This window comes from Corvus moneduloides, chromosome 13 (assembly GCF_009650955.1).
Source record: "Corvus moneduloides isolate bCorMon1 chromosome 13, bCorMon1.pri, whole genome shotgun sequence".
Taxonomy (NCBI): Eukaryota; Metazoa; Chordata; class Aves; order Passeriformes; family Corvidae; genus Corvus; species Corvus moneduloides.
This window is the reverse complement of record NC_045488.1, coordinates 11,223,658-11,238,789: the sequence shown is the minus strand read 5'-3', so window position 1 is coordinate 11,238,789 and position 15,132 is coordinate 11,223,658. Positions and strand designations below refer to the sequence as shown.

At 42.6% G+C, this 15,132-nt stretch overlaps 1 protein-coding gene across 1 annotated transcript in view; it reads right to left on the bottom strand.

Moving 5' to 3' along the window:
• Positions 1-73: 73 nt before the first annotated feature.
• The window catches only part of MAP2K1 (mitogen-activated protein kinase kinase 1), a 33,307-nt gene continuing 18,248 nt past the window's right edge, over positions 74-15,132 (bottom strand). The window contains exons 4-11 of the mRNA XM_032122693.1: positions 13,010-13,087; positions 12,471-12,522; positions 7,040-7,164; positions 4,687-4,894; positions 4,153-4,217; positions 2,842-2,903; positions 1,883-1,928; positions 74-988 (exon numbers count right to left, since the gene is read on the bottom strand). Coding sequence (XP_031978584.1) covers positions 875-988; positions 1,883-1,928; positions 2,842-2,903; positions 4,153-4,217; positions 4,687-4,894; positions 7,040-7,164; positions 12,471-12,522; positions 13,010-13,087 — 750 coding nt within the window. The 3' untranslated portion in view covers positions 74-874. The remainder of the gene's footprint in view (positions 989-1,882; positions 1,929-2,841; positions 2,904-4,152; positions 4,218-4,686; positions 4,895-7,039; positions 7,165-12,470; positions 12,523-13,009; positions 13,088-15,132) is intronic.

The following is a 15,132-nucleotide window of genomic DNA, read 5'->3' as shown; positions in this document are numbered from 1 at the left end:
TCAAGGAGCTGGAATTTGTAGCGCAGTGACCAGATTAAAGCCTTGGTTACATTTTAAAAAAAGCTTCAAGAAGTTACTTGATAATATATTTATTAAGAGAATCCATTGCTAAACATCTGAGAGAATAAAACAATAAAGGATTTTCATACACTTTTAGACACTAAACACAGTTGTCATGAATCTTTAGGTTAAAAGAAAGCAAAGTGCTTGGATCATTGTCTTGATTCCATAGGACACTTCCAAGAACTAACTTTTAAAAATCAATTAGAAAGACATACATCACTAAATCCAAGGATGATGATATGTTTGAAAAATAAATATAGAAATATGAACAAGTCTACAATTAGAATATTGCTCTGTGCATTCCAAGAAATGCAGAGCTCTTGCCTTCTTCACCTGCAAAGAGAGAGATCTCTAGACAACTGCAAAATTGGAGCCAGGAGGCCTAACTTTCGGGTACAGCTGGGCAGCAGCAAAGCATGCTCACAGACAGGCTCGGAGCATCCCAATCCCGAGCCTGGGGAGCTCAGGGAAAGCATGATTGAAGTACCAACGATTTACAGAGAGTCTTGATAAAGTTCAAACAAGCCAGGGGCCAACCTCCCCCAGTGATATTTTCATTAAGAAAGAATATCCATAATCACCTAAAATCAGCAAGCACTGGAACTTACACAGCTTACATTTGGTCAGTGAACAACAGAACCCGGTACGATACCAATTAGTTTAGGACAAGATTTAAAACCGTTTGGCACATGCTATCAAGACATTCTTCCTTAAGAGGTGAAATACATGTTTGAACAGGTACAAGCTGAGGAAAGAGGACCAGAAGAGCATCGTTGTCACCAGAGGTACAGTCCAGGAGCTGCCCCCAGGCTCAGACGCCGGCAGCGTGCGTGGGGGTGCTGGGCTGGTTAAGGCCGATGGTGGAGCAGAGCCACCCCGCAAAATCCACCTCCTCCGCCTCGGATCTCTTAATGAAAGCATGGATCTGGGCACAGGAGAAACGGGGTCAGTGTGCCAGCACTCAGTCCGCTCAGGAACAGCCCTCAGGAACACCCAACACAATAAATCCACTTAGAGCAATCAAGCTGTAAAACTTTATAAACCACGTGGAGAGTTTGCCACAGAATTGCAGAAGCAACCAGCACGTGCCAAAGTATCCCAGAGGAATCCTGCCACAGTGCCTGCTGCAGAGCACTTACACCACATGAATGATAAGGATGTGACTCAGCCACTCAAGATGATACTCTGGAAAATGTCTGCCTGGGCACTGAAAGGCTTTTTGTAATAGAAAGAGTCTCTTTGCATTTTGCACCATTATTGTACAGCAGGATCAGGGCAGGGAAAATCTGATTTTCTGCAGTACAACTGAAGTCCTGGCATTGCACTTAAAACTAAAAAGATTCATTGAGACTGATACAGTTATTTCATACAGGGAAAAATGCAGGATTTCTGTTGAGTTCTACAGATTTTGCAAGACAAAGCTGGTAAAAAAGACAGAAATTTTGTGTTTCACAACAGATGATAAAAAATATTTAATTAGTCCATATGGTATGTGGAGCTTTGTTCTTTTGTCCTCCTAAAAGTATTAATCAGTACTTTATTATTAACTAATAAACTCAAGAGAGAATTCTTTTGTTAATTAAGTCACCCATTGTGATTATCAAATGGCAGACTGACAACCCACCAGTTTTAGTCTCCTTGACAGTCCCTGTTGTAGGAAGGTGTGAAATCTGCAGCCCCTGACCTCTAGTTCAGGAAAGCTGTTCCTCCTCAAGCTGAACTACCCCTGAGGCCACGTGCTCTGATCTGCTCTGGACCAGCTGAGGAAGCCAATCTGCCTGGAAAGTGCTCTTAGATCAAATTAAAAACCTTCACTTACCATCAGCTGCTTCAAGTCGGCTCTCTCAGCAGGATTTTTAATTAAACTAGGAAAACACAAGGCATTACACAAGTTACACTCTATTATGTTTTAAAATAAGGCTCAAGTTGTGTCATGTTGGTTGTACTGCTCTGGTCTGGTGACAGCACTTGATAAAAGCATCAGGTGCCTCTCAAACAGAGATGGGAGCCTGCAATTCCCTTCTGTGGGTTCCACAGCTCTAGGTCAGAAATCCTGAGTTGTCTGTGACTGATGAGTGTCTAAACCAAGCTAGAGAGAGAAATCCCGTTCCAACTAAAACAACATGAGCCACTTTATCCCTCATGTTTCTTTCCCCCAAGTCTCTTCAAGCTCAGTATCACACAGAGCTATTGCATTACTGTCCTTCCTTCTGGAAGCTGTAAATAAACATATTTACTAAATAAATGAACTTTCGAAACTGCAGTGAGCTGCCTCCCTTAGCACTGCTTTGGTGCTGGCATCACTGAGGTGCAACTGGAAAAGCAGAGATGGGGGAATGGCTGCTGGGCTTAAGGTGTTGGTTCCTGGGGAAGAAAGAAACACCTGGAGCCTGCAAGATTCTGCACCCCACAGCACAGCCACTGCAAGATGATGTGCCTGAGCCTTGGAGAAGCTGTCTGCGGGTCACTCCCTGAGGCTGGGAAAGGACTACTCTGAGCTGCACACAGCAGCAGAAATTCTACAAGAATTTCTAAATTCTAAAGAGGGGAACATCTCTGAGCCTTGGGGTTCCTCTGGATGCACGAGTTGCCTGTAAGATGAACTTCAGGCACATTAACACCCAAAGAGGATTATGCTGATTGCAGTGCCCTTGCATTTGCCCTGGCCTGGAGCAGGGACTCTGATTGCCAAGTGCCTGATAGACAAAGACAGCAGGGCTGACCCCAGTGTGTCCGTCTGCCACTCAGCCACAGAGAAAATACAGAGACAATACTCACCATTTGTTAACAAAATCTTGAAATTCAGAACCAAAGACACCATTGGGCAGTTTTGGAGGTGGCTATAAATAAATCAATAAATTTTAAAAATCAGCAATCATTCAGCATAACTAACACATGATGATGCACAACCTACCCAGGGATCTACCAGTTACATGTCCCACATCTGAGCAAAGCTGTAAAACCCTGGCTGATTTGGATTATTACTCCCAGCTGCAGGATTTCAGGTGTTTCAGTAATGAATCAGAATTTCCCTGGTATGGGGTGGGTTTTGGTCAGTTGGTTATTTTCTCCCCACACACCTGAATGGGGTGAGCACAGCCTCAGCTCTCATTAAAGAAGGCTCAGAGCACTAATGAGCACCCTGTCATTCTCTGCACTGCTAAGGGAAGATGCCCTGCCCATCATTACTTCCATAATCCTTTTGATCTAAATTTTCTGTCCCTGGGAATGAGTTTGTTCAGGCTCTGAATTAAAAAAGAATTCTGACAAATAAAGAAGGGGGACTACATTAACCTGCACGTTATTGCCTTGTCCTCCAGGACATTGCCACAGGATCAGGGTTAAGTTTTCATCCTTACACGGAATTACTTTTATGTACAGAGCAGAGACAAGGCCTGCACTCACTCTCTGGTGCACAGCCTGTGTTGGAAGCAGCAGATCCTGCTGAAGACGTTTGTGCTAAATCAGAGGTGGCACAAGATAATCTTGCCAAACTCTCAACTACTGCAGCTTTTCAGCCCAAACTGACCCCCTCAGGGATGCTGCAAGAGCAAGACCACAGCAGCTGAAGTAATTCAGTGCTAACTCTATTCCCAGAGTTAGTGCTGGCAGATTGGGGTGTTATATAATATGCAAAATAGCTTTGTAATCTGAGAGCATTGTGCAAGCAGATGAGTTACAGAAGCAATTTATCAATTTATCAGGGGCACACGCAATGCAGGGACCCAGACATCAACTGTGCCTTTTAAATGGGCGAGTTGGACAGTTTTCAATAATTCATCCAGCTGGAACAATTGTTATCCAGCTGCTACAAATGACAGCTAACATGAGCATGCTTTGTTTTTTTAGAAGAACAGAAGCCGTGGAGTCACACAAGTTTCAGTGTTACGTGTGAAAATACTGGAAACAATCCATTCTAAAATATCAATCTCTAACTAGCCTTGGAGCTTAGCTATTTGAAAGATAGGAGAATTGTGAATTAGGTTGGCTAAACCAAACTAAATAGCACTAATCCCACAGTACCCCAAATTCCAGGATGCTTTAAAAATTTACAGTTGTAAAGTGCAGGTTTTTAAGTTTATAAATTACCTCATTGACAATGTAATCCAGAAGTTCAAAGATTGCCATTGGCGGTCTGCTGTCTGATCCATAGGCTGGGAAGAAATGGGAGAAGTGGAATCACAGTGTTACTCTCCCTCCATAGCAAGAGTGCTTCAGGAAGCCCAAGCTGACACTGTTGGCACCTGACACCCAGCAGATTTACAGGAAAAGGTGCAACAGCAACAGGGTAATGCTTTCATGCAAGGAGTCATTTCTGGGTCTGATCCAAAGCACTCACTTCACTGGGAATCATCCTGCTGCATTTGGATCAGCATCTTGGAGAGACCAAGAGCAACAGACTGGGATCCCAGTAACGGGGCTGTTCACAAGAACCACCAACAAAAGGGTCTTGGTGCTCTGTTCTCACATGGCTCCTCACAGTGAAGCTGAGCCAGGTGCCCAATGCAACCCTGATTTTTTAAAAGTTTAAAGCCCCACTGTGCAGACCAAGATCAGATAAGAAAGACCTTGAAGCTGACACAGAAGTGTATTGGAAATGAATTTAACAGTGCTGTAACTCACAGCTCATCGGTCGGCCAGGCGCCCTTTGCCTGGGGGAGGTCTCTGTGACTGGAGAATCCCCCTCCACGGGGCAGCCAAACATCAATTCCAGCTCCTTGGAGTCAGGAGGGGGAATGGGGTACCTGCCAATGGCCATTTCCACCAGCGACAGCCCCATGCTCCAGATATCCGACTGCACTGAGTAGTGAGTGCCCTGCAGCCTCTCTGGCTGCAAAACAAAGGGGAGGGGAGGAGACACAGGTTTGTAACAAAAAAGTTTTTTTAAAAATTACATTCAGCAATACCCTGGATAAAGTAAAGGATGAAGCCCCAACTTCTTAGTACAGCATGCTCAAATGAGTGACGTATTGGTGTTTTCCTGGAAATCTGTCCTCGAAACTTCCTGAAATTCCCCAAACATTCCGTCACTGCAAACAATGTGAGACTTCTCAGAAATGGTATTCTGATGTACTGTTTTATTTCTTTAGCACAAATCTAATGGAAGTATTACACAAGGCTCTGCAGGCAAGATCAGACTCAACCAAAAATATATTTTGTACTGTCTTTAGGAGATTTACACACTGTAAAGATATTTAAGTATGGGATTTTTTTGGTCAGTTGAATGATGATCAGAAGTGAATCTGGCTATTCCAGTCCCACTGCTTCACAGACCCTCAGTTTTGAGCAGTGTGATCCTCCACCTGCTTCTGCCAAAGCCAAAAGATGAGTGCTGCACTAACTCCTTTTGCTTAATTTTTGCACCTGCTTTGTCAGTCTATGTTCAGTGCTGAATATGGTTCCTGAAATTATTAATACATTGATGTACTTCACTCGTAGATCCATTTTTACTAAGAATTCTCAAAGAAAATGTTCACTTTTCTGTACTTTGAAAAATCAAGCTCATATTTTACCAAAATGGTGCAGATTCTTCTCTGATTACATGCACATATTGGAAAAATACATATGTAATTTGAAACTTCCTCTCAGAGAATGTGAGAATGCAGTAAAGCCTCTTCCTTCTGCCATAAGGGGGTGATAGTTTTGTTAAATTAGTTTTGTAGGAGTTACTGAGATTATATTTGAGTTTTCTCCAGTGTCCCACCCCAGTCAGTTCCAAAGCCATCTGGACAAACTACACAACTGCTGGACAACAATGGAGATGCCCAAAACCCAAGATTTTCATAAAACATAAGTGTAAAGGAAGGTGGGTGGATATAATTAAAACCTAGAAACTGTTTCAAGTTAAACACTGTGTTTTTACACACCTCCATGCAGTAGAAAGGGATGTTTGGTAGGTAATAATTCTGTATGTTTAGAAGTGTGCAAAGGGAGCCACTGCAAGAGAAGATCCTTCAAACACTACCAAAACAAAATCCCCCTCATGGCTTGGTCTGTGATGCCAGAGAGCAAAGCCAAACCTCAGTTTGTAAAAACAGTAAATTGAAGAAAACTGAAGGCAGACAGCACTTGGCTCTCATCCCTTCTGAACGAGACAGGGAAAGGCAGGAGTGTGGATGAGCTGGAGCTGTGGATTTGGTTTTGCTCATTAGCAACAGCCCCCAGATGTGAGAACTTAAACCCCAGCTCGATTTCAAGCGTGTCCCCAAGATTAAATGACACAAAGACAATGCAGGTCTCATGCTGAACAGAGGCAGCATTAAAGCTTTTTTCCCCTTTAAGTCTAAGCCCACACAGTTTTAATCCTACAGCCAGAGCTGGGAACAACTGCACCAGTTAACTGTGTGCTGAACAAGGTGTGTGAGAATAAAAGAGCTGTTATTTCCATTAGCTGGGGCTTGCACATCACACAGAGAGCTCATCTGGAGAGAAGTTCCAAGGTGCTCCTAATCCACAGGAACACAGAACACCCTGGAAACAGTCCCAGATGAACTCCTTGCCCACACCTGCCACTCCCAGGATTTCTCCTGTTGCGGCAGCCACGCTGGGATCTGGGAGCAGACACACCAGGAGCTGGTGAGGCAGCACTTTGCCTACAGAGTGACCCCAGCGAATGCTGGAGTGGGAAGAGAACCACACTTCCTAAGGAAAACAAACCATAAACACTGGGCTTTTCTGGGAGACACACGTGTACAACCCCCAAATGCAAAACCTGACTGGATTCTGCAGTGTAGACACAGTCCCATCTCTTCTGGAATGTTATAAATATTCCAAGTGCTTGGCTTTTCCTGCAACACTTCTTCCCCTCCACACATAATCTGATATGACACTGGAATATTCCTGGAATGCAGGAAGAGCTGAACCATGAACAGCAGCAGGAACAGCAACAGTTGGTTCTTGTTTGATCACCAGAACTGGGACAACTCAACCCTAACAAACTCAGAGCTGTAAAATCTGTACTTAAATCTGTACTTACAGACATGTAGGAGCGTGTGCCAACAAAGGAGTTTGCCATAGAATCTATCAGCTGTCCACTGACACCAAAGTCACAAAGCTTGATTTCACCTCTAGAGTTTACCAAAATGTTGGATGGTTTAACATCTGGAAGAAAAATGAATGGATGATTTAAGACATAAAACAGGAAATCCGACAATGCAAGGTGGTAATTCTCATGTGCCTCCCTTTGCTTCCATTCTCTGGGAATAATCACAGATTTGGGTCCCTCCCAGGCCCATTTCACAAACTCTCTATTTAACTACAGATAAATAAAAAGAAATATTTGAAATTACACATGCATAAAAGGTTGTCAGCTTTTTGATTTCGCCCTATTTCCTGGCTTTTAAATATGAGATTTGAGCATCCACATCCTCCTCGCAGATAAATGATCTCCTTTGAGATAAGTAAGTGTACAACAGCATAACTCCTCTTGAATGATGATCCTTTGCCTAGAAATGATCAATAAAGAGGCCCTACATATTTATTTTACAAAGGTCAATGAATTACAGCAACCACACTCATTCCTCCATATCTACATAGGCATAAATCATCCTTTGCCCAAACACTTCCTGGAGTGGGTTCTTGTTTTCTGGGTTTGGTTGGGGTTTTTTTGGGTGGTGGTCTTGGGTTTGTTTGTTGGTTTAGATTTGGGTTGTTGTTTTTTTTTAAAAGCTCTTAAAAAATAATTTCCCTATTATTGAAAATATGTATTTAAAATACTTTGAGGTTGTTTTTCCTTTGAGAGAACCCCCTCATGATTTTGAATTCATCACTTTTCCTAAACGGAAATTTAATAAGGGTCACTGGTAGCTTAGCAACTAATAACAGCTCTTTGTGAATGCAAAGGTACAGGGAACAAGTGTTTAGTGTTTCTTTTATAGCTGTAAGGAGGTTTTTCAGTGTATCTCACTGCTTAGCTGGTCATTACCAACCCATTATCAAAATAAGCAACCAACAGCCCACATTGGCAGAGTAATGCTGCAGAAAAAAGGGACCTGGAAATTTGTTTTGAAGAAAGAGAATCATTAATTTCACTTCAGAGCAGACCCAGAAGTCCATAGGCTGTCACATATTTTCATTTGCTTTTCACTTTTAAGCACAGATATATTCCAAGAGCTGCCCTTTGATTGGGATGCCCAGGGGATGTCCCTGGGAAGAGGACACTGATGTGACTTCTCCCCACTGGAGAAAGATCTCCATGCAGGATGTTTATGCCTCACTGAACAAGGTCCATGGGGAGGGCAAAATAAAACAAAACTGTATTTCAGCTGTTCCTCCTCCAGCTCCCTTTTGAGGAGTAACACAAAGTTTGGATAATTATCTACTTTTGGAAATTGTGGCTCCATTTTCTTGTCCCTGAAATCCCCTTCCAGGAAACTGAAACTGTTCAGGCACACCGGGAGCAGTGTCCTGGCTGATCTGTGTACAAAGAATCCAGGCAGGTATTTTGCATGTGCTGCTTTCAATTCCCCACTCCTAGGAGAGGATCAGGGCTGCTGGGCACGCAGCTGGACATTCTGCAAGCTCTGTCTCCTTCTTGCTGAGAGACCTCACTACAGGGACACTCCACTGTGGAAAGGAAGAATCCAGTCTGGGAGCTTGACCTACCGGTTTAAAATGCCAGCAGGAGCTAAAAAACAACCAAACTCAAACCCAAAGCAGCCGGAGCAGGGAAGCAGGGAGCAGAGATTAGAGATTCCCACCTGCACAGGAATCTGCACCCAAAGCTCTGTGCAAAAGCAAGGTGGAAAAAACAGTGTTTGCAAAATACACTGGAAGCACAGCAGAGCCTGAACAAATCACAGATACCCAGATTTGTGCTGCTCATCAATGCACAGCTAAAAATTCAACTCAGAACAAAGATGTAAATCCTCACTTTAGTGTCTAGAGTTCATTCATACTTCATAATTAAATGGCAAAGAAAAAATCGCTACCATTCCACTGTCAGTGCCCCAAACAAAGTTTTCTTTATGAGCATCTTAGAGTTTTAGAATCCCCCTGGTCTTTCGAAGGCTTCACTTTTCCCTTCAGTGTTTTTGCAGGTGGCAATGCCACATTGCACCTCTCAGACCAGCACAGCAACCACGCCTCCTCACTGGATTTCTGCACAAAGCTTCTCTTCCCTGGAGTATTTTCATTTTCCACACAAGGCACCCCCATGTGATCATAGTGATGTTTGGAAGGCTGCTGCCTTTCCACCCCTCTAAATGTAGCACCTATTCTATTTTCACTCCAGAGCCTCTGAACACTTCAGCAGTTTCTCTGGAAACCAGAGATTTGTATTGCCAGAGGAACAGGAATGCCAAGGCATCCTGCAAAATGTATGCTGGAACTTGCAAGGAACAGACAAAAGGAACACAAAGTGTGTTATGTAAGTGGTTCTGTTTTAAAGAAAGTGGAAGGTATTTTATACACCACCCCAGACAAGCCAGGAAGAGAATTATAGAGAAGTCCTTTGCCAGGGGGATGGATATATGACACTGCAAAGGGAGCTGGCAATACAGAGAAGTTTCCAGAACACTTGATAATCTCTGTCAGAGGTTCCCTCCTCTGCTCTGCCCCACAAGTTCATTCTGAAAGGTGGCCCTGGATGTTGCCATAACACCTTCAGACCAGAATTCACTCTGCACCAGTTACTGAGCAGTCAGATGTGAGGACATACACCAGAGACGTGTCTTGCAGCACATTATTGAGATCTTCCAATCAATTCCCATTTCCCAAAGCAGGATCTCATGAGAATCCTCTGGAACTGCCACCCTGGAACAGACCACTGACACTTCCCTGCTGGGTGGCACCTCCTGCCCTGGGGCTGCTGCCTCCAGCTGGGGTTCAAAACCTTACAAAGCAGCTTCTATGCAAAGAGAGACTTTCCAGAGAGGATTAAGCTTCACACCGGACCAGAGACGTCTTTATTTAACAGAAGATATTATTAGAATGTCTAGCACAGTGATGCTCCTTGCCCCTTCCTTTCCTGTGCCTTGTATCCCACCAGTTTATCTTCCAGAGGTTTCGTGATTTCATTCCTGTCTGTTCAGAGAGGACCAGAACCCAGCTCCAGAAGACCAGTAAAAAGACTGTATTTTCCTCTATAAAAGGACTGTATTTTCCATTCCTGCTCTAGTAAGCCCCAATAACTTCTTTCTTGAGCTGTCTGGAATGACAAATGAACACTTTTCCCCAGAATTAGTCCAGGACACACCTGTGCACGAAAACAGTTTAAGCTCAATATTCCAAACTTGCTGATACTGCCACACAGGTAATAAAACACAGCAGTGGAATAAATTCCTTCCTGCAAATGAGTTCTCACAAGCCTTGCTGTCTTTAGATTTAAGAACAGATTTTTTGGCCCTTTGTTGCTATGTTCTCATGTTTAACAGTGATGTCTCTTCATTTTTAAGTCACCCACTCTCCCCACAACACAACTCCTATAAATCCTACTGAAAACAAGCCCACCAAGTGCACACATTTTCCCCAGGGATGGATGAGTGAGAACAAACAGCCCATGTGAGATGTTGTTCACACCTTGTCAGTGCAGTGCTATAGCAAACTACAGGGGCTAGAGAAAGCAAAGCACAGAAATCTCCAATTATCAGAGCTGTGTATAAAATAATGCTGACACAGTTACAGGAAAAGTGCTTTTACCAGCACTGTTTATTTCAGCTGGGATTCAAGGAAGAGGCAGTTTGGAAAAACTGCCAGAAGCAGCTTCACCTGCACTCCAACCTTCATAAGGGGTGTCCAAATAATGCACGAAGTCTGTGGCACAGACAGACCCGTGGACAGCATCGAGGACAGGAGCTGCAAGCTTGGCTCATGATGGCCAGAGATGGGAAAACCAGTCCCTGTTCTGACTGGTTTTCCTTTTAGCTGCCAGCACTGGCCATGATCAACTCCCAAAACATCACTTTGGCTCCCTCTTTATCAGACATCACAGATGTGATGTGATCACAGAACAGCTCCTGCAAGAAGTGCACAAGGTCATGAATTCTTGCTGCTGTCAGAGCACACAGGATGGAAACTGAGCTGAAAAATAAAAACCACAATGTGGACATGCAATTTTACACTGCAGGGCAATCCAGTAAAACTGGAAGCAATGGGGAGAAGGAAGTTTTCTTGGTCCATGAACCGGAAGCGCAGTCTCTGATGTAGCAAATACTGTGAGGTTAACTGCACTTAAATGAGATCAGGAAGGCTTCGTTTTGATTTATCAGATTTACAGACTGTAAAACTGAAAAATAAATAAATGAAAACTGCTGTCTCAGCTGAGGCAAGAACAACCTAAAAAAAAAACCACCAAGCAACCAACGTAGTAACAACCCACTGCTGTGGCTGACTTGAGAACAGGAAGATGCAGCAGTTACTCTTCCAGGATGCCCTAAAATAAGGTGATCTCTTTCCCTGGAGTCCTTATGCTCTGAACAGAGACAAATGACTTTGCAACTATCATCAGAAATGTTTTAGAGTCTCCCTCCAACCCCCTTGCTCCACAAGAGAGCTATATTTGTTTAAAAAAACCACAAGACAGAAATGTGTGATAAACACAAGTTCATGTTGTAGGTGATCCTACAACAGCTTGTGCAAGCTGGGATTGCTAATTCCTCTTTTTGGTCTGGGCAACAAATGTAAACTCAAGACACATATTAATGTCTGAAGATTCTCCTACGGTCCAAAGCTCCCCCAGCAGCTGCTGTGGGCTGCACACAGGGCACCACCACTGCTCCAACAGCCACACAGGAACATGGACTGCTCCAGCTCCACCTTCACATCCACAGCAGCAATAATGGATTTATTACTGTACCAAGGGTCCTTTTTCTTTAACGGAACATGCAACAGATTAATGGAAGAGCTGGATTTTAAAAAGGGCAACTAAAAGCAGAAAATAATCCAATACATTTATTCTAAAATAACTAAAGACCCAGGAGAAGCAACACTCCCATTTTACACAGCTTCACCGTGGTTTTTTAATTGTTTTAAAGTATAAAAACGATGCAGTTCTGCATGACAAATGTCAGTAAACAGTATGTGAATGTAAGACAGATGGGAAAAATAGTGACTTTCTTGAAAAAGTTTTAATGGCCATGACTGTTGAACAGTCAAATGAAATCTGCATCAGAGATTTCAACTGCAATCAGTCTCAAACACAGACAAGTTCTGTGCGCACATATAATGCAAGAACAGCAGGTTCAAGCATGGATTATAAACCCAGATAAGCTGCAGGAAGACAGAAGTTGAAGATACCTGATAGTCATGGTAAGAGATTTAGATTTAAAACAGAAAGTTTGCCTTACACTGCCCAAGAAAAACCCTTTGAACCAAAGGCATATGGAACCATATGGAACCAGAAAAAGAGGTATTTTAATGTGAATAAAAATTATATTCAAGAAAAGTTACAACACAAACTTTTATCTCACCTCTGTGCATTATTTTATGCTTTTCTCTCAGATATGTGAGTCCTTTTATTACCTAGAGACAAATGAAAAAGAAATTAATTTAGGAAGCAGAAGAGAGAGTTGAATGTTTTGTCTGTACAAAAATTCCATCTGAAAGCAGCTTAACAGAAATCCCAAAATGTAATCACTGCCAATCAACACTGAGTTTTAATTTATACCTCCGCCTCAGAAAAACAAAGTCATCCAAGCCCTTCCTGGAAGTTCTGCATACAGAGCTTTTTGCAGAATGGAGATGAAAAGGTAATATTGAAAAATAAGGAAGTGTTAATTCAGCTGTTATCCAGAAGCATCAACTGATCCAAAAGCAGCAACTCCAAGCACACACACCAGAATGTGTTACTCATTCCAGTGCCCACAGTCACCACGTACAAAGATGCTTTAGAAGAGAAAGCAACAGACTGCAAAATCTGGGAATATTCCCTTCTCCCTCATCCCTCAGTCCTGGATGTGGCACTGCCCAACCAAGCCCCAGAGGTGCCCATTCCCATGGACCCACTCACCGCAATGCTAACTTTGCCCAGGATCTGCTCTGGAATTCTCCCAGCCTTTTTCAGCACTTGATCCAAGGAGCCGCCATCCTAATAAGAAATATTTGAATAGTTGAACTTGAATCAAATTGCTCTAAAATATTTCAAACAGGGCTGTAAACTGAAGCCTAAATTTGTTTTTAAAAAAAACCCACAAAAAACAAAGTTGCTTTTCATGTCTGCTTTAACACTGTTGTAGTGCAAATCTGAAACAAATAAATCGCTCCTCAGGAGGAATCAGTCAGGTTTATGTTTATTTTAAACAAACATTTGGCCACTAACAACATCCACTCAAATAAACATTGCACACAATGCTCTTCCAGAGCAGCATTTCCATGGTTTGGATCTCCTTAAGGAAGCACAGTCCACAAACAGTGACAAGCAAGAAGGAAGGATTTCACAGGTTTCTGTAATTTTCAGTCCAATGCATTTTTTTCTTGTCACAGCCATCCATGATAATCCTCCTCCTCCAAAGACAGAAAGAAACGACTTTATTGATCCTGATTATGGGGCTGAAAACTCATCATACTGGAAAAGACAGAGTTTTCTGCTTGAAAATCCCAGAATGATGGGGTTGGAAGGGACCTTTAAGTCAGCTCCTTCCACCCCCTGCCATGGGCAGGGACACCTTCCACTAGCTCAGGGTGCTCCAAGCCCCGTCCAACCTGGCCTTGGACACTTCCAGGGATCCAGGGGCAGCCACAGCTTCTCTGAGCACCTGTGCCAGTGGCACCCCATGATCACAAGAGAACCCAGATCCCTGTTCCACTCCTCTCCCGGAGCAGATCCTACACACAGGAGAAGGTGCCTCTGTCAGTTCTGCAGATCCAGGGTGACTCTTCCAAGGATGGAAGGTTGGTTTGGCACAGAAAGAACCAAAATAGGGAGAAATGTTTTTAAGGTTCCCTGGTAAGCCATGACCTTGTTTATTAGATTAAATAAACTGCCTGCATGCACACACACCCCCAGCAAAGGCAAATATATCCCACTGTTGCTAAGAGCTTTTCAAAAGGAAAACTGGGAAAAATGCTGTTTATTTTTAGCAACTGATTCAACAATAGACTTGTGCATAAGGTCTAGATTCTCTGGAGCAGAGAATATACAACCAAAGAAGAAACTGAAAAGTTATTTTTCAAATTTAAAACCATACCCAATTGTCTGGATCAGCACTGGATCACTCACAGTTATTAATATTTTTTTGACATAAAAATCCAACTGGAGTAATTAATTGCCTTCTGCCTTAACCTCCACTTTGGAAGTTTTCATCAACATTTACACATGGTGAAAGTAAAAAAACTGGAACACAAAGGTTTATTATTTGAAGACTAAAATCTGTAACTCTTATGAGAAGGGAAGTATATAAATACTTATTTGATCATGTATTTTTGTAAAAAACACACCCACATACTCCAAACTTGATTAAAAATATACCAGCAGAAAAAAAATATCTCCAGAAATCTCCTGTAAAACCAGTCTGAATTTCTAGACAGCTGTCTCTGCTGAGACACTGGTAAATTAACCATAATTTTGTACAGAAAAAAACACTTTTTTTCCCTTCCCTGAGGACCAGCCTTGATCCTAGACAAGGCTGAACACAATTCAGCTGCCTCGTGTTGGCTGCAGCCTTCAGTGTCTTGCAGGAGCTGCCTCCAGTCCTTTTGCCTGTTAAATACCTGCTGCTAAGCAAAGTTAGGCATTGATCTTGAATTTAGGTACCTAAAAATATCAAACACTCAAGTTCCATTCCTGTTCCACCTCCAACTTTTTGTTCATAATCCTACTTAGGTTTTGTAACCCCCTGCTAAAAATAAGATTTCTGAGCGGTAACAACTGAAGAAAAAAGACCACAATGGAGACTTTCATCTAATCTTTTATCCAAAAGGAGATCAAAAACTACCAATGATCCGCATTAAGCTTAATGATAAATTAAGACTATAATTTAAATAATCCACCTCTCTTCTGATTTCATAACTTATTGATCAGTTGTTCTATGTGTGAAACACTGTATCCAGTCTGGCTTGGACCAGACTCAGCACTGAGCCACCAGATTTCATCCTGCCTTCTCTTAAATTGAAAACATTTGCTGTCAGACATAA